The 24,328-nt window shown below is 44.0% G+C and overlaps 1 protein-coding gene across 4 annotated transcripts in view; it reads right to left on the reverse strand.

The window, feature by feature from the left end:
* Positions 1-24,328, reverse strand: part of LOC106581397 (tumor necrosis factor receptor superfamily member 19L) — a 64,222-nt gene that overhangs the window by 20,639 nt on the left and 19,255 nt on the right. For all 4 annotated transcript variants that reach the window (XR_014381931.1, XR_014381932.1, XR_014381933.1 and 1 more), the window contains exons 2-6: positions 14,003-14,077; positions 13,744-13,836; positions 8,424-8,608; positions 7,722-7,771; positions 7,337-7,594 (exon numbers count right to left, since the gene is read on the reverse strand). Coding sequence is in view for 1 of the 4 variants with exons in the window: in XM_045704022.2 (XP_045559978.2) it covers positions 7,337-7,594; positions 7,722-7,771; positions 8,424-8,608; positions 13,744-13,836; positions 14,003-14,044 (628 nt within the window). In the remaining 3 variants the exon portion in view is untranslated. The remainder of the gene's footprint in view (positions 1-7,336; positions 7,595-7,721; positions 7,772-8,423; positions 8,609-13,743; positions 13,837-14,002; positions 14,078-24,328) is intronic.

Consider the following 24,328-nt stretch of genomic DNA (forward strand, 5'->3'; position numbering starts at 1 on the left):
ATGATGGAGGGGAAAGGAAAGGAGAAGTGGATGATAGGAGGGAGAGGAAAGGAAAGGAGAAGTGGATGATATGATGGAGGGGAAAGGAAAGGAGAAGTGGATGATATGATGGAAATGAGAAGTTGATGATATGATGGAGGGGAAAGGAAAGGAGAAGTGGATGATAGGAGGAAAGGAGAGGAGAAGTTGTTGATAGGAGAGATAGGACAGGAAAGGAGAAGTGGATGATAGGAGGGAGAGGAAAGGAGAAGTGGATGATAGGAGGGAGAGGAAAGGAAAGGAGATGAGAAGTGGATGATAGGAGGAAAGAAACGGAGAGGAGAAGTGGATGATATGAGAGATAGGAAAGGAAAAGTGGATGATAGGAGGGAGAGGAAAGGAGAAGTGGATGATAGGAGGGAGAGGAAAGGAAAGGAGAGGAGAAGTGGATGATAGGAGAGATAGTAAAGGAGAGGAGAAGTGGATGATAGGAGAGATAGGAAAGGAAAAGTGGATGATAGGAAAGGAAAGGAGAAGTGGATGATAGGAGAGATAGGAAAGGAGAGGAGAGAATAAATGATTGAATAATTGATCTGGGAAAGGAGAGATAGATTGATAGAGAAGGAGGACGGGTAGGTGTTTCTCCATGCTACAGGGCAGCTACGGTTTCACAATACAAGAACTGTGTTCCATTACTCATACTAATCTCACTAACCATACTATTTGTGGCGTAAATTGAGTATGTAGTATGCTTATTGGTCATAGTATGGATATAGTTAGTATGCCAAAAGTTCCCGGATGTCGTATTAAATTCGTCAAAATACGAAGTATATTTGCAGTGGAGACTATTTCTGTGCTTTTAGGGCCCATAATGCAATTTTTCTGAAAATGGCCGTGGCTTCATAAGGCTTTCAGATTTGAAGAAAATGGTGAAAAATATGCAGCCGAAGTCCGACGAGAGTGAATACAAATTCATTGCTTTAACTAATTGTGACAAATGTTAAGAAAATGTTGAGCAATGTAATAAAGTAATGACTTTTCAAATAAGTTACGTTACACATTATGATGGCTGACAATTTGTTAGCTACGACATCCTTACGAACCGCATAGCATTACAGTATGTACCGGTATGTTAGCTAGTTACCATCCTAACGTTAGTTGGCTGCTAATACATCGAACTTGCCAGGCAGTATATTAACTATATGCTATCAAATTAACTACCCAACATTTATTGATATGATTATTCCCGTCATTCTTAGTTAAGTGGTATAGTCATTGTGAGTTCTCAATCGACATTGCCAGAATTAACAATCTACTCCGATTTCAGAGCACTTGTCTGAGTGTGCCAGAGCGCAGAATATCTGATGAATTTACGAACGCTCAACACCCGTTGAATATGGCCAGTGTCAGTAAACGTCAGCAAAAACAAGTGTAATTAAATTGTTGCCAGGAGAACAGTTATAGTCACCAACGCTCTGGATAACATGAAAACAGCCTAACCAGCTCTGCTAGGGAGAGTAGACACCAGACAAGGAGGTAGAGACTGAGACACTAGCAACACCAGACAAGGAGGTAGAGACTGAGACACTAGCAACACCAGACAAGGAGGTAGAGACTGAGACACTAGCAACACCAGACAAGGAGGTAGAGACTGAGACACTAGCAACACCAGAAAAGGAGGTAGAGACTGAGACACTAGCAACACCAGACAAGGAGGTAGAGACTGAGACACTAGCAACACCAGACAAGGAGGTAGAGACTGAGACACTAGCAACACCAGACAAGGAGGTAGAGACTGAGACACTAGCAACACCAGACAAGGAGGTAGAGACTGAGACACTAGCAACACCAGACAAGGAGGTGGAGACTGAGACACTAGCAACACCAGACAAGGAGGTGGAGACTGAGACACTAGCAACACCAGACAAGGAGATGGAGACTGAGACACTAGCAACACCAGACAAGGAGGTGGAGACAGACACTAGCAACACCAGACAAGGAGGTAGAGACTGAGACACTAGCAACACCAGACAAGGAGGTGGAGACTGAGACACTAGCAACACCAGACAAGGAGGTGGAGACTGAGCACTAGCAACACCAGACAAGGAGGTAGAGACTGAGACACGAACAACACCAGACAAGGAGATGGAGACAGACACTAGCAACACCAGACAAGGAGGTGGAGACTGAGACACTAGCAACACCAGACAAGGAGGTAGAGACTGAGACACTAGCAACACCAGACAAGGAGGTAGAGACTGAGACACAAGCAACACCAGACAAGGAGATGGAGGCTGAGACACGAGCAACACCAGACAAGGAGTTGGAGGCTGAGACACGAGCAACACCAGACAAGGAGGTGGAGACTGCCAACCAGATTAGGAATGTTTATGTGTGTGTGTGTGTGTGTGTACGCAATATGATTTGGAATGCATTGTATTTCCAGAGAGCTGCCCTCTGACCTTTAGGGGGTTAAAATGTGTCATTCCCAAGCGTCAGAGTTAATACAACAATGTTTAGTTCCCACCACCACATTCTGTCTACATGGTTTATAGTCTAACTTCTTTGGGATAGGGGGCAGTATTTTCACGGCCAGATAAAAAACGTACCTGATTTAATCTGGTTACTACTCCTGCCCAGAAACTAGAATATGCATATAATTTGTAGATTTGGATAGAAAACACTCTAAAGTTTCTAAAACTGTTTGAATGGTGTCTGTGAGTATAACATAACTCATATGACAGGCCAAAACCTGAGAAGATTCCATACAGGAAGTCTGACAATTTGTTGTCCTTCTGTTGCATCTCTATCGAAAATACAGCATCTGTGCTGTAACGTGACATTTTCTAAGGCTTCCATTGGCTCTCTAAAGCCGCCAGAAAGTGGAATGGGGTTTCTGCTGTCTCTGGGCAAAGAACAGCAGCAGAATTTGTTAGTGGTCAGCCTGGGGACAGTGACACTGGAGACGCGTGGTCACGAGACTATTCCATTTTTTTCTTTCAGCCTTTGAATGAATACAACTTTGCCTGGTTGGAATATTATCGCTATTTTACGAGAAAAGTAGCATAAAAATTTTAAACAGCGTTTGACATGCTTCTAAGTACGGTAATGGAATATTTTGAATTTTTTTGTCACGAAATGCGCTCGCGCGTCACCCTTCGGATAGTGACCTGAACGCATGAACAAAACAGCGGTATTTGGATATAACTATGGATTATTTGGAACCAAAACAACATTTGTTGTTGAAGTAGAAGTCCTGGGAGTGCATTCTGACGAAGAACAGCAAAGGTAATCCAATTTTTCTAATAGTAATTCTGAGTTTAGGTTGTCCCAAACTTGGTGGGTGTCAAATTAGCTAGCTGTGATGGCCGAGCTATGTACTCAGAATATTGCAAAATCTGCTTTCGCCGAAAAGCTATTTTAAAATCGGACATAGCGATTGCATAAAGGAGTTCTGTATCTATAATTCTTAAAATAATTGTTATGTATTCTGTCAACGTTTATCGTGAGTAATTTAGTAAATTCACCAGAAGTTTTCGGTGGGTATGCTAGTTCTGAACATCACATGCTAATGTAAAAAGCTGGTTTTTGATATAAATATGAACTTGATTGAAAAAAACATGCATGTATTGTATAACATAATGTCCTAGGAGTGTCATCTGATAAAGATCATCAAAGGTTAGTGCTGCATTTAGCTGTGGTTTGGGTTTATGTGACATATATGCTTGCTTGGTAAATGGCTGTGTGATTATTTGTGTCTATGTACTCTCCTAACATAATCTAATGTTTTTCTTTCGCTGTAAAGCCTTTTGGAAATCGGACAACGTGGTTCGATTCAGGAGAAGTGTATCTATAAAATGGTGTAAAATGTGGTTTTAAATTTGGCGCTCTGATTTGTCACTGGCTGTTGAATAGTGTGGGACGATTTCGTCCCACCTCCCCTAGAGAGGCTAACATGACTACTATCTATGAAAAGGGCTGAAAGAAAAGGGTATTTGTTTGTGCCCTGTGATTGTGAGAGGTGTAGTTGTGACACAGCTAATGTCTGTATCAGAGGACCTTCATGCTCTGCCCTTAGAGAGATAATAGTATGTTCATTCAGGGCCCTCCTTGTGTTCTGTAAAGACTTGCTTCCCAGTGTGTGAGCAACAGGACATGCGATGCCCATGTGTATCCCCTTACGTGTAAAGCTGTGTGCCTTTCTATGCAACAATTGAAGAGATAAAACTAGGTTACCCATATTGGGGAAGGCTTTGAAAATAGATGCCAGATTTGAAATAGAGTCTGAGGAGTCAGGTTTACTGTCGAGACACAGTTTTTCTAAAGTGAAATGATCAGATTTTGGAATAAAATAGGATAGGGTTAAATGTTAGAATTGGGATTTTTCTAAACTGAAAAATTTGATTCTGATCCTCCGGATAGGGATAAGGATTTGGTAATCCAATCTAACCTTAAATCAGGATTGTATGTCATTTTTGCGTTTTTCTCAAATCTAAGGTATTGATTAAGATAATCCTTAAAAACTATCTTGATCCCACTGGAAGGGTGGATTTAGAAAGTTGAAAGGCACTACAACCAAGAAATGTCAATGTAACTAAAATGAAAACCAAAGGTTCATTATGTTAAATTGTGGTATAGGCATGTGGTCAGTATACAGTTGAAGTCAGAAGTTTACATACACCTTAGCCAAATACCTTTAAACTCAGTTTTTCACAATTCCTGACATTTAATCCTAGTAAAAATTCCCTGTTTTAGGTCAGTTAGGATCACCACTTTATTTTAAGAATGTGAAATGTCAGAATAATAGTAGAGTGATTTATTTCAGGTTTTATTTCTTTCATCACATTCCCAGTGGGTCAGAAGTTTACATACACTCAATTAGTATTTGTTAGCATTGCTTTTAAATTGTTTAACTTGGGAAAAGAGTTTCGGGTAGCCTTCCACAAGCTTCCCACAATAAGTTGGGTGAATTTTGGCCCATTCATCCTAACAGAGCTGGTGTAACTGAGTCAGGTTTGTAGGCCTCTTTGCTCACACACGCTTTTACAGTTCTGCCCACACATTTTCTATAGGATTGAGGTTAGGGCTTTGTGATGGCCACTCCAATACCTTGACTTTGTTGTCCTTAAGCCATTTTGCCACAACTTTGGAAGTATGCTTGGGGTCATTGTCCATTTGGAAGACCCATTTGCGACCAAGCTTTAACTTCCTGACTGATGTCTTGAGATGTTGCTTCAATATGTCCACATAAGTTTTCTTCCTCATGATGCCATCTATTTTGTGAAGTGCACCAGTCCCTCCTGCAGCAAAGCACCCCCACAACATGATGCTGCCACCCCCATGCTTCACGGTTGGGATGGTGTTCTTCGGCTTGCAAGCCTCCCCCTTTTTCCTCCATACATAACGACGGTCATTATGGCCAAACAGTTCTATTTTTGTTTCATCAGACCCGAGGACATTTCTCCAAAAAGTACGATCTTTGTCCCCATGTGCAGTTGCAAACCGTAGTCTGGCTTTTTTATGGCGGTTTTGGAGCAGGGGCTTCTTCCTTGCTGAGCGCCTTTCAGGTTATGTCGATATAGGACTCATTTACTGTTGCTATAGATACTTTGTACCTGTTTCCTCCAGCATCTTCACAAGGTCCTTTGCTGTTGTTCCGGGATTTATTTGCACTTTTCGCACCAAAGTACGTTCGTCTCTAGGAGACAGAACGCGTCTCCTTCCTAAGCGGTATGACGGCTGTGTGGTCCCATGGTATTTATACTTGCGTACTATTGTTTGTACAGATTAACGTGGTACCTTCAGGCGTTTGGAAATTGCTCCCAAGGATGAACCAGACTTGTGGGGGTCTACAATTCTTTTTCTGAGGTCTTGGCTGATTTCTTTTCATTTTCCCATGATGTTAAGCAAAGAGGCACTGAGTTTGAAGGTAGGACTTGAAATACATCCACAGGTACACCTCCAATTGACTCAAATTATGTCAATTAGCCTATCAGAAGCTTCTAAAGCCATGACATCCTTTTCTGGAATTTTACAAGCTGTTTAAAGGCTCAGTCAACTTGGTGTATGTAAACTTCTGACCCACTGGAATTGTGATACAGTGAATTATAAGTGAAATAATCTGTCTGTAAACAATTGTTGGAAAAATTACTTGTGTCATGCACAAAGTAGATGTCCTAACCAACTTGCCAAAACTATAGTTTGTTAACAAGAAATTTGTGGAGTGGTTGAAAAACAAGTTTTAATGACTCCAACCTAAGTGTATGTAAACTTCCGACTTCAACTGTATGTGGTCAGTATAGGCATGTGGTCACTATAAGCATGTGGTCAGTATAGGCATATGGTCAGTATAGACACCCTGGTTCGAATCCAGGCTGTATCACAACCGGCCGTGATTGGGAGTCCCATATGGCGGTGCACAATTGGCCCAGCGTTGTCCAGGTTTGGCCGGGGTAGGCCGTCATTGTAAATAAGAAGTTAGTTAATTAGTTAAATAAAGGTAAAGAAATGTGTAGATGTAGTACCACAACCTCATCAGTATATTGCAAGGCGTAGCCCTGTTCAAAGCACTGAAAATCTATCCAGATTCTTTGATCTTGATATTGTGGTATCTGGATCAGAATTATCTTATCCGATTATTTTCAAAAAAAAAACCAGGCTCAACAGCTGGTTGGATAGAAAATAAAAGGATTACAGAATCCGGATAATTGTGAAAAACTGGGCCCTGGTGTCTCCTCTGGTCATGAAAAACTGGACCCCGTGTCTCCTCTGGTCATCCAAAATATCAGTTCATGCATTGTTGTAAGGACCCTTGAAAACAATTATTCAACAGAAAATCTAAAAGGCACAGCCCAGATACCTGCATCTCTGTCTGTCTCTCTGGCTCTGTGTCTCTCTTTCCCCTCTCTCTCTGTGTCTCTCTCTCTCCTCTCTCACTCTCTGTGTCTCTCTCTCCCCTCTCCCTCTGTGTCTCTCTCTCTGTCTCTCTCTCGCTCTCTGTCTCTGTGTCTCTCTCTGTCTCTGTGTCTCTCTCTCTGTCTCTGTGTCTCTCTCTCTGTCTCTGTGTCTCTCTCTCTGTCTCTCTCTCTGTCTCTGTGTCTCTGTCTCTGTGTCTCTCTCTCTGTGTCTCTCTCTCTGTGTCTCTCTCTCTGTGTCTCTCTCTCTGTGTCTCTCTCTCTGTGTCTCTCTCTCTGTGTCTCTCTCTCTGTGTCTCTCTCTCTGTGTCTCTCTCTCTGTCTCTGTGTCTCTCTCTCTGTGTCTCTCTCTCTGTGTCTCTCTCTCTGTGTCTCTCTCTCTGTGTCTCTCTCTCTGTCTCTGTGTCTCTCTCTCTGTGTCTCTCTCTCTGTGTCTCTCTCACCCTCTTTCTGTGGTGTAGCATTCTCCTCGTCTCCTCCCTCCTTCTCAGCAGTGCAGTTGTATCCTTTCTTCTTGAGGATATTACAGATGAGGATCCCCAGGAGTCCCATCACACAGAAGATTGGCACCAGGGCGAACACCGCATACTCTGTACTCTTCTCCTCCGGGCTCCGCACTGCTGTACCGTTCACCGGCAGGCCGCCACTGCCCGTCGCACCCTTACCCACCGTACGCATGTGGGTAGATTGGGCAGCGGGGGCTGGGGAGAGATAGGGGGGGAGCGAGAAAGTGAGAGAATATGGCCTTGTTAAAACCATTATTCCACCAGTGGAAACATAACAGATTCAACTATTTGTTGGTGTGATATTGATTCTGTCCACACTCACCTCTCACACAGGCCAGGGTGGAGGCTGTCCTCATAGCAGTGGGGTGGAACCTGGTGGCACCAACACAGGCACATATTCATATCACAACAGAACAATACCATGTTATCATAGCAGTGTATTCATTTCATGGTCATTTAGCACACACTCGTATCCAGACAGACTTACAATTGGTGCATTCATCTTAAGGTAGCTAGGTGAGACAACCACATATCACAGTCCTAGAAAGTCAAACTTTTCCAACTGACCATATTTAAAGGTCAACAGTCTATTTCTGTAGAGGGGTGGTCCTGGTCGGAGGGTAGAGATATGCTAACCGGGCTATACAGTGACTGGTCAGGATACAAGCATTTCGCTACACCTGCAAATAACATCTGCTAAACACATGTATGTGACCAATACAATTTCATACTTCAGTGCTACAGTTAGGTAGCTGGGCTGGTGTCTATATATGGAGACTAAATGAAGACGTAGGACTGCAGTAATACACCTGTTTACTAAGCAGGGCCACAGAGAGAGAGAGATGATTGTGTTTCAGTATTGTTTTACAGCAGAAGAATCATTCAACCGTTTTGCCTGTATCTAATGTGCTTTATGAAGAAAAACAAATGCTTGTTGGTACTTGTTGGTACTTGTTGGACTTGTTTGGTGAATACTGAGATACAAAGGGAGAGGGTAGAGATTGTCTTGTATGTGGATACATACCCAGACAGACAGTCTCCGCAGACAGCATCAGAGTGTGATGTACCAGAGGTCACAACCTTTTTGTTGAGGACCCCGCAGGAGGAATGTGGGCTGCATTGATCAGAGTCATAGCCGTCTGAAAAAGTACCAGCTGGACAAGATTGGCATTGCATCGCCTCGCCTGGCCCCTCGACCTGCCAGCAAGCCTGGCAGGAGAACACATCTTCACATCTCAGAACAGAGTACATGAACCACTGTAATTACACACATACACTACAGTCACATGTGGTTCTGAGTTCAGTAAGATGTTCCAAAATAACTAACACTGCTGTTTTGGACAGAAACTAACATGCATGACCTATTTTTCAGTTTCATATGTACACATTTTCATATGAAACTGATTTTTTATTTCATATATACAGTTGAAGTCGGAAGTTTACATACAGCTTAGCCAAATACGTTTAAACTCAGTTTTTCACAATTCCTGACATTTAATCCTAGTAAAAAATCCCTGTTTTAGGTCAGTTAGGATCACCACTTTATTTTAAGAATGTGAAATGTCAGAATAATAGTAGAGAGAATGATTTATTTCATCTTTGATTTCTTTCATCATATTCCCAGTGGATCAGAAGTTTACATACACTCAATTAGTATTTGGTAGCTGTCACGACTTCCGCCAAAGTCGGTCCCTCTCCTTGTTCAGGCGGCGTTCGGCGGTCGACGTCGCCGGCCATCTAGACACCGCCGATCCACTTTTCATTTTCCATTTGTTTTGTCTTAGTCTTACACACCTGGTTTCACTAACCCAATCATCTGTTTATTATTTAACCCTCTGTTCCCCATGTTTGGTAGTGAGTGATTGTTTGTTGTATTGTGGGCTTGGTAATTCTCTTATATGTTGATGACTTTGAGTAAAGTTACTTTTATTTCCTCATCTCTGCTGTCCTGCGCCGGACTCCTCTGCACCTGCTACACATAGATCCTTACAGTAGCATTACCTTTAAATTGTTTAACTTGGGTCAAACGTTTCAGGTAGCCTTCCACAAGCTTCCCTTCCACAAGCTTCCCTTCCACAAGCTTCCCACAATAAGTTGGGTGAATCTTGGCCCATTCCTCCTGACAGAGCTGGTGTAACTGAGTCAGGTTTGTAGGCCTCCTTGCCCGCACACACATTTTCAGTTCTTCCCACAAATTTTCTATAGGATTGAGGTCAGGGCTATGTAATGGCCACGCCAATCCCTTGACTTTGTTGTCCTTAAGCCATTTTGCCACAACTTTGGAAGTATGCTTGGTGACATTGTCCATTTGGAAGACCCATTTGCGACCAAGCTTTAACTTCCTGACTGATGTCTTGAGATGTTGCTTCAATATATCCACATAATTTTCCTGCCTCATGATGCCATCTATTTTGTAAAGTGCACCAGTCCCTCCTGCAGCAAAGCACCCCCACAACATGATGCTGCCACCCCCATGCTTCACGGTTGGGATGGTGTTCTTCAGCTTGCAAGCCTCCCCCTTTTTCCTCCGAACATAACGATGGTCGTTATGGCCAAACAGTTCTATTTTTGTTTCATCAGACCAGAGGACATTTCTCCAAAAAGTACGATCTTTGTCCCCATGTGTTGTTGCAAACCGGAGTCTGTTTTTTTTATGGCTGTTTTGGAGCAGTGGCTTCTTCCTTGCTGAGCGGCCTTTCAGGTTATGTCGATATGGATGTGTTTTACTGTGGATATAAATACTTTTGTACCTGTTTCCTCCAGCATCTTCACAAGGTTCTTTGCTGTTGTTCTGGGATTGATTTGCACTTTTCGCACCAAAGTACGTTCATCTGTAGGAGACAGAACGTATCTCCTTCCTGAGCGGTATGACGGCTGCGTGGTCCCATGGTGTTTATACTTGCATACTATTGTTTGTACAGATGAATGTGGTACCTTCAGGCGATTGGAAATTTCTCCCAAGGATGAACCAGACTTGTGGAGGTCTACAATTTTTTTTTTTAGGTCTTGGCTGATTTCTTTTGATTTTCCCAAACAAAGAGGCACTGAGTTTGAAGGTAGGCCTTGAAATACATCCACAGGTACACCTCCAATTGACTCAAATGATGTCAATTAGCTTCTAAAGACATTACATAATTTTCTGGAATTTTACACGCTGTTTAAAGGCACAGTCAACTTAGTGTATGTAAACTTCTGACCCACTGGAATTGTGATACAGTGAATTACCGTAAATTCCGGACTATAAGCCGCAACCTTTTTCCCACGCTTTGAACTTCGCGGCTTAAACAATGACGCGGCTAATATATGGATTTTTCCCGCTTTCAAATTTGTGGGTCCTGACAGCGTGGAGCATTGTCAAAAAATCCACTATCATCAACGGGTTTCGAAAGGCTGGACTGCTGCGTGTTGAACAGGGCTCAACGGGGGATTTGCCTCCGGATGAAAGTGACGAGAGCGACAATGAAAACGATCCAATATCGGATGAAGCAATTCTGAGGCTATCCAACTCCGACACCGAAGGAGATGGTTTCAGTGTACAGGAGGAGGAAGATAGTGACCAATGACTTTCTTGGTAGGCTACTGTTTACTGCAAATTTTTTATTTTTTGTTACAAGCCGTGTTTCGTTAAAGCCTATTTATTTTTGTTACAAGCCGTGTTCTGTTAAAGCCTATTTATTTTTGTTACAAGCCGTGCTTCGTTAAAGCCTGTGTAAAGTTAATTTGTTTCAATGTACCGGTAGGCACCTGCGGCTTATAGACATGTGCGGCTTATTTATGTTCAAAATAATATATTTTTTCTAATTCAGTGGGTGCGGTTTATATTCAGGTGCGCTTAATAGTCCGGAAATTACGGTATAAGTGAAATAATCTGTCTGTAAACAATTGTTGGAAAAACGACTTGTGTCATGCACAAAGTAGATGTCCTAACCGACTTGCCAAAACTATAGTTTGTTAACAAGAAATTTGCGGAGTGGTTGAAAAACAAGTTTTAATGACTCCAACCTAAGTGTATGTAAACCTCCGACTTCAACTGTATATATATATGCTCAAAAAAATAAAGGGAACACTTAAACAACACAATGTAACTCCAAGTCAATCACACTTCTGTGAAATCAAACTGTCCACTTAGGAAGCAACACTGATTGACAATAAATTTCACATGCTGTTGTGCAAATGGAATAGACAACAGGTGGAAATTATAGGCAAGTAGCAAGACACCCCCAATAAAGGAGTGGTTCTGCAGGTGGGGACCACAGACCACTTCTCAGTTCCTATGCTTCCTGGCTGATGTTTTGGTCACTTTTGAATGCTGGCGGTGCTTTCACTCTAGTGGTAGCATGAGACGGAGTCTACAACCCACACAAGTGGCTCAGGTTGTGCAGCTCATCCAGGATGGCACATCAATGTGAGCTGTGGCAAGAAGGTTTGCTGTGTCTGTCAGCGTAGTGTCCAGAGCATGGAGGCGCTACCAGGAGACAGGCCAGTACATCAGGAGACATGGAGGAGGCCGTAGGAGGGCAACAACCCAGCAGCAGGACCGCTACCTCCGCCTTTGTGCAAGGAGGAGCAGGAGAAGCACTGCCAGAGCCCTGCAAAATGACCTCCAGCAGGCCACAAATGTGCATGTGTCTGCTCAAACGGTCAGAAACAGACTCCATGAGGGTGGTATGAGGGCCCGACGTCCACAGGTGGGGGTTGTGCTTACAGCCCAACACCGTGCAGGACGTTTGGCATTTGCCAGAGAACACCAAGATTGGCATATTCGCCACTGGCGCCCTGTGCTCTTCACAGATGAAAGCAGGTTCACACTGAGCACATGTGACAGACGTGACAGAGTCTGGAGACACCGTAGAGAACGTTCTGCTGCCTGCAACATCCTCCAGCATGACCAGTTTGGCGGTGGGTCAGTCATGGTGTGGGGTGGCATTTCTTTGGGGGGCCACACAGCCCTCCATGTGCTCGCCAGAGGTAGCCTGACTGCCATTAGGTACCGAGATGAGATCCTCAGACCCCTTGTGAGACCATATGCTGGTGCGGTTGGCCCTGGGTTCCTCCTAATGCAAGACAATGCTAGACCTCATGTGGCTGGAGTGTGTCAGCAGTTCCTGCAAGAGGAAGGCATTGATGCTATGGACTGGCCCGCCCGTTCCCCAGACCTGAATCCAATTGAGCACATCTGGGACATCATGTCTCGCTCCATCCACCAACGCCACGTTGCACCACAGACTGTCCAGGAGTTGGCGGATGCTTTCGTCCAGGTCTGGGAGGAGATCCCTCAGGAGACCATCCGCCACCTCATCAGGAGCATGCCCAGGTGTTGTAGGGAGGTCATACAGGCACGTGGAGGCCACACACACTACTGAGCCTCATTTTGACTTGTTTTAAGGACATTACATCAAAGTTGGATCAGCCTGTAGTGTGGTTTTCCACTTTCATTTTGAGTGTGACTCCAAATCCAGACCTCCATGGGTTGATAAATTGGATTTCCATTGATTATTTTTGTGTGATTTTGTTGTCAGCACATTCAACTATATAAAGAAAAAAGTATTTAATAAGATTATTTCTTTCATTCAGATCTAGGATGTGTTGTTTAAGTGTTCCCTTTATTTTTTTGAGCAGTATTTAGGCATATATTAACAAAAACATAGTACAGATGTGGGATCTTAATTTGACCAGTGCTGTCTTGGCAAACAATCCTGCAGCAACAGGATTTTAACGTATAGTCCATGATGTTGCTTCATTGGTGGTTAGGCTATTAGCTGGACAAAAGAACGCCACATGAAAAGTGGAATACTGTCAATATAACCATGTGTTAACGTGGGTTATCAGTGAATTTATGTAAATCCCGAAGCTCATCTGTACTTATACTACCCAGCAGGAAAATTCTCAGCAACAAAAGTGATCAAAATAAGATCCTACATCTGCATATTGGTCGGATCCAAAATAAGAGCAGACCCACTGGGAACACACTGGTTGAATCAAAGTTGTTTCACCGTCATTTCAATGAAACTATGTTGAACCAACGTGGAGTAGACGTTGAATTGACGTCTGTTCCCAGTGGGGAGATACATGTAACTTCCATGTAGCGAGGAGGAGGAGAAAGTGGAGAGAGGTAGAGGTGGCCTCTGTTGACAGAGGGATCGATGGTGGTAATGTAGTGGAAGAGAGGGTGGGGGGGTTGGCCTGTATAGTGACAAGTTATAAGAAGACATTTAGGATGACAGGGTAATGAGAGGTGAGTTAGGATGACAGGGTAATGAGAGATGAGTTAGGATGACAGGGTAATGAGAGGTGAGTTAGGATGACAGGGTAATGAGAGGTGAGTTCGGGATCTTCTGTCCTACCTTGATTGGCTCTTGGCCACTGGGGCACTCCAGACACACACACCCCTCCCCCCACCGACACTGCATGGCTACAGTCCCTCCAGTGCCAAACACCTGAAATACACACACACCAGCGACACACCAGTGACACAAATAACACACACACACACACACACACACACACACACACACACACACACACACACACACACACACACACACACACACACACACACACACACACACACACACACACACACACACACACACAGATACGTACTGTGAGAAGGACAAGAGCTGAGCAGCAAAGGTGGTTCCTCATCTTCTTCCAGATATTCTTCTATGAACATATGATCTAAAACAGAGAGGATCATGGGACAACGGTTGAGTTATAGTCATAATCAAAAAGTTTGGTTTTGCCTGAAGAGACCTCTGACTAAAGCATGATTCAACATGTGTCAGGGGGCTAGGGTCAGTCTGTTATATCTGTTGTAAATTGAATTTAACCTGTTAGGGCTAGGGGGCAGTATTTACACGGCCGGATAAAAAACGTACCCGATTTAATCTGATTATTACTACTGCCCAGAAACTAGAATATGCAAATAATTATTGGCTTTGGATAGAAAACACCCTAAAGTTTCTAAAACTGTTTGAATGGTGTCTGTGAGTATAACAGAACTCATATGGCAGGCAAAAACCTGAGAAGATTCCTTACAGGAAGTGGCCTGTCTGACAAGTTCTTGTTCTTCTTGACTCTCTTTATTGAAAACTGAGGATCTTTGCTGTAACGTGACACTTCCTACGGCTCCCATAGGCTCTCAGAACCCGGGAAAAATCTGAATGATGTAATTCCAGCCCCTGGCTGAAAAACATTAGCGCCTTTGTGGTGTATCAGAGGACAATGAGACTGAGGCGCGTGCACGAGGCGACCCCATGTTTTTATTTTCTCTCTCTTTGTACTAAAACACAGATTCCCGGTCGGAATATTATCGCTTTTTTACGAGAAAAATGGCATAAAAATTGATTTTAAACAGCGGTTGACATGCTTCGAAGTACGGTAATGGAATATTTAGAATTTTTTTGTCACGAAATGCGTCGGGCGCGTCACCCTTCTTTACCCTTTCGGATAGTGTCTTGAACGCACGAACAAAACACCGCTATTTGGATATAACTATGGATTATTTTGAACCAAACCAACATTTGTTATTGAAGTAGAAGTCCTGGGAGTGCATTCTGACGAAGAACAGCAAAGGTAATAACATTTTTCTTATAGTAAATCTGACCTTGGTGAGGGCTAAACTTGGTGGGTGTCTAAATAGCTAGCCCTGTGATGCCGGGCTATCTACTTAGAATATTGCAAAATGTGCTTTCACCGAAAAGCTATTTGAAAATCGGACATAGCGAGTGCATAGAGGAGTTCTGTATCTATAATTCTTAAAATAATTATGTTTTTTGTGAACGTTTATCGTGAGTAATTTAGTAAATTCACCGGAAGTTTGCGGGGGGTATGCTAGTTCTGAACGTCACATGCTAATGTAAAAAGCTAATGTATAAATATGAACTTGATTGAACAAAACATGCATGTATTGTATAACATAATGTCCTAAGATTGTCATCTGATGAAGATCATCAAAGGTTAGTGCTGCATTTAGCTGTGGTTTGGGTTTATGTGACATTATATGCTAGCTTGAAAAATGGGTGTCTGATTATTTCTGGCTGGGTACTCTGCTGACATAATCTAATGTTTTGCTTTCGTTGTAAAGCCTTTTTGAAATCGGACAGTGTGGTTAGATTAACGAGAGTCTTGTCTTTAAAATGGTGTAAAATAGTCATATGTTTGAGAAATTGAAGTAATAGCATTTCTAAGGTATTTGAATAACGCGCCACGGGATTCCACTGGCTGTTACGTAGGTGGGACGAAATCGTCCCACTGGCCCTACAGAAGTTAAGTATGCTTCCTCTAATTCTCTCTCTCCCCTCCCGGAGGACCAGAGCCCTAGGACCATGCCTCAGGACTACCTGGCCTGATGATTCCATTCTGTCCCCAGTCCACCTGGTCGTGCTGCTGCTCCAGTTTCAACTGTTCTGCCTGCGGTATGGAACCCTGACCTGTTCACGGGACATGCTACCTTATCCATTTTAGTCATTTAGCAGCCGCTTTTATCCAGAGTGACTTACAGTAGTGAATGCATACATTTTTTCCCCGTACTGGTCCCCCGTGGGAATCGAAAGCACAACCCTGGCGTTGCAAACACCATCCTCTACCAACTGAGCTCTCTCTCTCTCTCTCTCTCTCTCTCTCTCTCTCTCTCTCCTCCCCCCCCCCCCCCCCCAAACCACTGTGATAATTATTATCATTTGACCCTGCTGGACATCTATTAACATTTGAACAGCTTGGCCATGTACTGTTTTACCATGTACTGGCACAGCCAGAAGAGGACTGTCCACCCCTCAGAGCCTGGTTGCTCTCTAGGTTTCTTTCTAGGTTACTGCCTTTTTAGGGAGTTTTTCCTAGCATTACTTGCTGACATAACAACCTGACATAACACACTCCTGAGTCATTACAGTAATAACCCAACATAACACACTCCTGAGTCATTACAGTAATAACCCAACATAACACACTCCTGAGTCATTACAGTAATAACCCAACATAACACACTCCTGAGTCATTACAGTAATAACCCAACATAACACACTCCTGAGTCATTACAGTAATAACCCAACATAACACACTCCTGAGTCATTACAGTAATAACCCAACATAACACACTCCTGAGTCATTACAGTAATAACCCAACATAACACACTCCTGAGTCATTACAGTAATAACCCAACATAACACACTCCTGAGTCATTACAGTAATAACCCAACATAACACACTCCTGAGTCATTACAGTAATAACCCAACATAACACACTCCTGAGTCATTACAGTAATAACCCAACATAACACACTCCTGAGTCATTACAGTAATAACCCAACATAACACACTCCTGAGTCATTACAGTAATAACCCAACATAACACACTCCTGAGTCATTACAGTAATAACCCAACATAACACACTCCTGAGTCATTACAGTAATAACCCAACATAACACACTCCTGAGTCATTACAGTAATAACCCAACATAACACACTCCTGAGTCATTACAGTAATAACCCAACATAACACACTCCTGAGTCATTACAGTAATAACCCAACATAACACACTCCTGAGTCATTACAGTAATAACCCAACATAACACACTCCTGAGTCATTACAGTAATAACCCAACATAACACACTCCTGAGTCATTACAGTAATAACCCAACATAACACACTCCTGAGTCATTACAGTAATAACCCAACATAACACACTCCTGAGTCATTACAGTAATAACCCAACATAACACACTCCTGAGTCATTACAGTAATAACCCAACATAACACACTCCTGAGTCATTACAGTAATAACCCAACATAACACACTCCTGAGTCATTACAGTAATAACCCAACATAACACACTCCTGAGTCATTACAGTAATAACCCAACATAACACACTCCTGAGTCATTACAGTAATAACCCAACATAACACACTCCTGAGTCATTACAGTAATAACCCAACATAACACACTCCTGAGTCATTACAGTAATAACCCAACATAACACACTCCTGAGTCATTACAGTAATAACCCAACATAACACACTCCTGAGTCATTACAGTAATAACCCAACATAACACACTCCTGAGTCATTACAGTAATAACCCAACATAACACACTCCTGAGTCATTACAGTAATAACCCAACATAACACACTCCTGAGTCATTACAGTAATAACCCAACATAACACACTCCTGAGTCATTACAGTAATAACCCAACATAACACACTCCTGAGTCATTACAGTAATAACCCAACATAACACACTCCTGAGTCATTACAGTAATAACCCAACATAACACACTCCTGAGTCATTACAGTAATAACCCAACATAACACACTCCTGAGTCATTACAGTAATAACCCAACATAACACACTCCTGAGTCATTACAGTAATAACCCAACATAACACACTCCTGAGTCATTACAGTAATAACCCAACATAACACACTCCTGAGTCATTACAGTAATAACCCAACATAACACACTCCTGAGTCATTACAGTAATAACCCAACATAACACACTCCTGAGTCATTACAGTAATAACCCAACATAACACACTCCTGAGTCATTACAGTAATAACCCAACATAACACACTCCTGAGTCATTACAGTAATAATCCAACATAACACACTCCTGAGTCATTACAGTAATAACCCAACATATACGGAGCGACGCGTTGCTATACGGAGCGATGCGGTGCTTTACGTAGCGATGCGGAGCGATACAGAGCTATACGGAGCGATATGGAGTGATACGGAGCTATACGGAGCTATACGTAACGATACGGTGCTATACGGAGCAATGCGGTGCTATACGGAGCGATGCGGAGCGATACAATGCTATACGGAGCGATACGGAGCGATATGGAGTGATACGGAGCTATACGGCGCTATACCGAGTGATGCGGCGCTATACTGAGCGATACGGAGCGATACGGAGCTATGTGGTGCTATATGGAGCGATGCGGAGCTATACGGAGCGATACAGAGTGATACGGAGCGATGCGGCACGATACGGAGCGATGCGGCACGATACGGAGCGATGCGGCGCTACAAGGAGCGATACGGAGCGATACTGAGCGATACGGAGCAATACTGAGCGATACGGAGCAATGTGGTGCTATATGGAGCGATGCGGAGCTATACGGAGCTATACGGAGCGATACGGAGCGATACGGAGCGATACGGAGCGATACAGAGTGATACGGAGCGATGCGGCACGATACGGAGCTACACGGAGCGATACGGAGCGATACGGAGCTACACGGAGCGATACGGAGCGATACGGAGCTACACGGAGCGATACGGAGCGATACGGAGCTACACGGAGCGATACGGAGCGATACGGAGCTATACGGAGCGATGCGGAGCTATACGGAGCTATACGGAGCGATACGAAGCGATACAGAGCGATACGGAGCGATACGGAGCGATGCGGTGCTATACGGAGCGATGCGGTGCTATACGGAGCGATATGGAGCGATACGGAGCTATACGGAGCGATACGGAGCGATACGGAGCTATACGGAGCTATACCGAGCGATACCGAGCGATACGGAGCGATACGGAGCGATGCGGTGCTATATGGATCGATACGGAGCGATACGGTGCTATACGGAGCTATACGGAGCGATGCGGTGCTATATGGAGCGATACGGAGCGATACGGTGCTATACGGAGCGATGCGGTGCTATATGGAGCGATACGGTGCTATACGTAGCGATGCGGTGCTATACGGAGCGATACGGAGCGATACGGAGCGATACGGAGCTATACAGTGCCCTCTGCATTGTGGTACAGAATTCAATTTGGCCTCTGCATGCCTCTGGAGGCTCCGCAATTGTGTCACACCCTCCATATGGATCCTCCTACCACATTTTCAGATCAAGCATAAATAGGCTTAAAACTAGACATCAGGAGAGATGTTTCAATGGAAAAGAGTGAGCTGTTAAACTCTCCTGACCTAAAATGCCCCATTCCCTCCTTCCCTCTCTCTGCAACGCTCTCTCTCTCTCTCCTGCCCTCGCCCTCCCTCCTTCCTTCTCTGTGCTGTCCCACTGAGACAAAGTGTAAAGTTGTCCAGCAGCTAAATAAAGGAACGATTCACTTTCAGAGGATTGCTCTCCTCTCTGTGGTCAATAAAACTAAAACACAGTTTTAAACAGATATGAGAGATGAGAGAGAGGAGAGAGAGAGAGAGAGAGAGAGAGAGAGAGAGAGAAACAGAGAAAGAGATGGATGGAGAAAGAGAGAGAAAGAGATGGAGGGAGAAAAAGAGAGAGAAACAGAGAAAGTGAGAGAGAAACAGAGAAAGTGAGAGAGAAACAGAGAGAAAGAGATGGAGGGCGAAACAGAGAAAAAGAGATGGAGGGAGAAACAGAGAGAAAGAGTAGAGGGAGAAACAGAGAGAGAAAGAGAGGGAGAAACAGAGAGAAAGAGGGAGAAAGAGAAAGGGAGAAACAGAGAGAGAGGGAGAAACAGGGAGAGAGAGAGAGAGAGAGAGAGAGAGAGAGAGAGAGAGAGAGAGAGAGTGTAGGCAAACTCACCCCAGACTGGCAGTGGACTTGGACTCAGTTGCCCTAGCAACAGACTGAGGATGCTACGGATAATGCTACAATGCTGAGTCAAGGAAATACATACACTGTTTGGGTCTCTCTCTTTCTACCACACACACACACACACTTCTCTCAGTGTGGCAGAGAAGTCCGTGATACAGGCAAAGGGAACGTGCACACACCTTACACTGCCTAGTCCTACAGAGCACTCACTCTCTCGAACACACACACACACACATACATACACACTTAGTATTCTCTCTCTTAGGCTAGGCTGGCTGCAGTGTACCTGTGACTGAATAACTGTCATCACTTATACTGTCCCTCTCACCAGCCACACCCCTTCCTGCTCACTAACCCTGCCCCATTACGCTCTCCACCGCCCTCTGCTCACATGCATAGACACACACAAGCAGCATAGACACACACAAGCATGCATAGACACACACAAGCATGCATAGACACACACAGTGATTAGACAGGATAAAGTATTGGTTATGAAAGCTGACACTAACTAATATGTTTTGCTGTGTGGTCTGGGGTCAACATCACACTGTCCAGTACTGGGCTCACCTCACACACACACACACACACACACACACACACACACACACACACACACACACACACACACACACACACACACACACACACACACACACACACACACACACACACACACACACACACACACACACACACACACACACACACACACCTGCTCTACACAGACCTACTAAACAGCTGAATATTTACAGTACATTTGCTCTACACAGACCTACTAAACAGCTGAATATTTACAGTACATTTGCTCTACACAGACCTACTAAACAGCTGAATATTTACAGTACATCTGTGTACCATGACTAAACTGAGGGCAGTGGGGTGTGTGTGTGTGTGTGTGTGTGTGTGTGTGTGTGTGTGTGTGTGTGTGTGTGTGTCTCGGCTGTTAAATAACTTAACATGGGTCTGGAAAGCACTCCCATCCTCCCATCCTCCCACACACTTCCAGAAACAACTTCTGCAGATTCATGGCTCTGAACCAACGCCAAACCATCTCTTAGCACCCACAAGCACATACAAAACATTTTCACATACAACATTTGAGTTTCTGATTTTTGGCCGAGGACCTAAACATGGCCGTTGTGTCAAATGACAGGGTTCCGGAGAATAATTTCAGGGAGAGGGAGAAAGATAAACAGAGAGGGAGAATGATCATCTGAGAATTTAAAAACCACCACTTCGAACAATAAAATTGATGAGATGAGTTGTCTCTCTAAACTGAGGGCGAGCGAGACAGAGGGAAAGATGGATAGAGAGAGAGAAGGACATAGAGAGAGAAAGAGGAGAAGTCGACAGACAGGCTTACATTAGCCGATAAGGCGTGATATTTAGACCCTTGGTTAAAGGGTTGGATGTAGGCTAATTACAGGTCGTTGGCCAGGTATAATGCTACACTGCCTTAAGAAGCTGTTGCTTTGGGACAGCTTGAGCAAAACCTCCTGATCAATAAAACCACGATAGGGAGAAGGAACAAAACCGGACAGGCGATTAAGAGTTGCCGTTTTGGAACTTGTCCAGCAACAAATTGGAATGATTTGGGAGCATACTTTTAGGAAACATGGGGTGTGAACATTTCTGCTACAGTCCAGCACTAACACCCCTGATGAAACTAATCCACCAATCATCAAGCCCTGATCAAGAGAATCCTTTGAAGGGTTTCCAAGAGTGAAACCAAAGAACATTGACCTAAATGTTTTCTACTTTGTCTCTCCCCTCTCTCTTCCATCCCTCCTCTCTCTCTCATCCCTCCTCTCTATCTTCCCCTCTCTTCCATCCCTCCTCTCTCTCTCCCCTCTCTCTACCATTCCTCCTTTCTCTCCCCTCTCTTCCATCCCTCCTCTCTCTCTCCCTCTCTCTTCCATCCCTCCTTTCTATCTCTCTCCCTCTCTTCCATCCCTCCTTTCTCTCTCGCTCCCCTCCTTTCTCTCTCTCCCCTCTCTCTTCCATCCCTCCTTTCTCTCTCCCCTCTCTCTTCCATCCCTCCTCTCACTCTTTTCCATCCCTCCCTCTCTCTCCTCTCTATTCCATCCCTCTCTCTCTCTCTCTCTCCCCTCCTCTCTCCCCTCACTCCTCTCTCTCCCCTCACTCCTCTCTCTCCCCTCACTCCTCTCTCTCCCCTCCCTCTTCAATCCCTCCTCTCTCACTCTCTCTTCAATCCCTCCTCTCTCTCCCCTCTCTCTTCCATCCCTCCTCTCTCTCCCCTCTCTCTTCCATCCCTCCTCTCTCTCCCCTCTCTCTTCCATCCCTCCTCTCTCTCCCCTCTCTCTTCCATCCCTCCTCTCTCTCTTCCATCCCTCTTCTATCCGGCTCACTACCCCTTTCTCAGTCTCTCCTCCATCTTCCATCCCTCTAACCAATTCAGACTCATTCACTTTCACGCAGAGGTAGAGAGGCAATGAGAGGCACGCAGAGGTAGAGAGGCAATGAGAGGCACGCAGAGGTAGAGAGGCAATGAGAGGCACGCAGAGGCAGAGAGGCAATGAGAGGCACGCAGAGGTAGAGAGGCAATGAGAGGCACGCAGAGGTAGAGAGGCAATGAGAGGCACGCAGAGGTAGAGAGGCAATGAGAGGCACGCAGAGGTAGAGCGGCAATGAGAGGCACGCAGAGGCAGAGAGGCAATGAGAGGCACGCAGAGGTAGAGAGGCAATGAGAGGCACACAGAGGTAGAGAGATGGACTGAGGAATAGAGTGTGAAGTAACTGAAAATGAAAAATACACCGGACTATAATAAAGAACCAGCACAAACGCAGAAGATGGCACTGAAAATGAAAAAACTAAGGATAGAGAGGAATAGGAAGTTAAGAACAGTGGAGAGAAGAGGAGGGAGGGAGAGAAGGAGAAATACTATTTAAATCTGGTCAGCTGTGTTAAACAGTAATTATTGGGCTTTGCCAAACTCCCCCATCTTTGATTGACCAAGGAAAAACATAGGATAGGATGTCCACTGTTTGCCAGTCACGTTTTTGTTTTGTTGGCGGGTGAAAAAAAGACCAAAAATAAAAAAAATAAATGAATAGATGGTATAAACATGTGCATCGTTCCACGGTGGTTTGGGGTGAAGACTGAAATCACCGCCAAAGTGTGTAAAGTATTTTTCTGGGCCCATGATGTCATGCTTGGCCACACTGAGAAAAACTTTGGGATTAAAGAAACAGGGATATAGGAGGCATGAAACCACAACAGTCACAAAAAGAGTGACTGGAATAAGTGTGGGAGTGCTGTATTTTTTAATATAGGCATCTCCTGAGGTACATTATCCCCGCCAGCATTCTCCTTGTCTTATCTTGTTTGCCTTCTATTGGGGAGGGGGGGGGGGGGATTTAATGAGGCACAATCAAGATAATATTCCACACTCTCAGCTTGTGCAGTGTTCATCTGACATCTGAGGAGGAGAGAGAAGCCAACCAGATACACACTCTTACAGAGACACAGGATAAACTATATGATGTCACTGGGGTAAAATTCCACTGGAATGACATGGTGACATCACTCTGAGTGCGACAGAGAGACAAACACACAGAGCTCCATAGAATTAGTATTAGTGGACAGGATAACACACAGAGCCATATAATTAGTATTAGTGGACAGGATAACACACAGAGCCATAGAATTAGTATTAGTGGACAGGATAACACACAGAGCTCCATAGAATTAGTATTAGTGGACAGGATAACACACAGAGCTCCATAGAATTAGTATTAGTGGACAGGATAACACACAGAGCCATATAATTAGTATTAGTGGACAGGATAACACACAGAGCCATAGAATTAGTATTAGTGGACAGGATAACACACAGAGCTCCATAGAATTAGTATTAGTGGACAGGACAACACACAGCTCCATAGAATTAGTATTAGTGGACAGGATAACACACAGAGCCATATAATTAGTATTAGTGGACAGGATAACACACAGAGCCATAGAATTAGTATTAGTGGATAGGATAACACACAGAGCTCCATAGAATTAGTATTAGTGGACAGGATAACACACAGAGCCATAGAATTAGTATTAGTGGACAGGATAACACACAGAGCTCCATAGAATTAGTATTAGTGGACAGGATAACACACAGAGCCATATAATTAGTATTAGTGGACAGGATAACACACAGAGCCATATAATTAGTATTAGTGGACAGGATAACACACAGAGCTCCATAGAATTAGTATTAGTGGACAGGATAACACACAGAGCCATATAATTAGTATTAGTGGACAGGATAACACACAGAGCTCCATTGAATTAGTATTAGTGGACAGGATAACACACAGAGCTCCATAGAATTAGTATTAGTGGACAGGATAACACACAGAGCCATATAAT

The sequence above is a fragment of the Salmo salar genome, chromosome 20 (genome assembly GCF_965601325.2).
Source record: "Salmo salar chromosome 20, fSalSal1, whole genome shotgun sequence".
In the NCBI taxonomy this organism is placed as follows: Eukaryota; Metazoa; Chordata; class Actinopteri; order Salmoniformes; family Salmonidae; genus Salmo; species Salmo salar.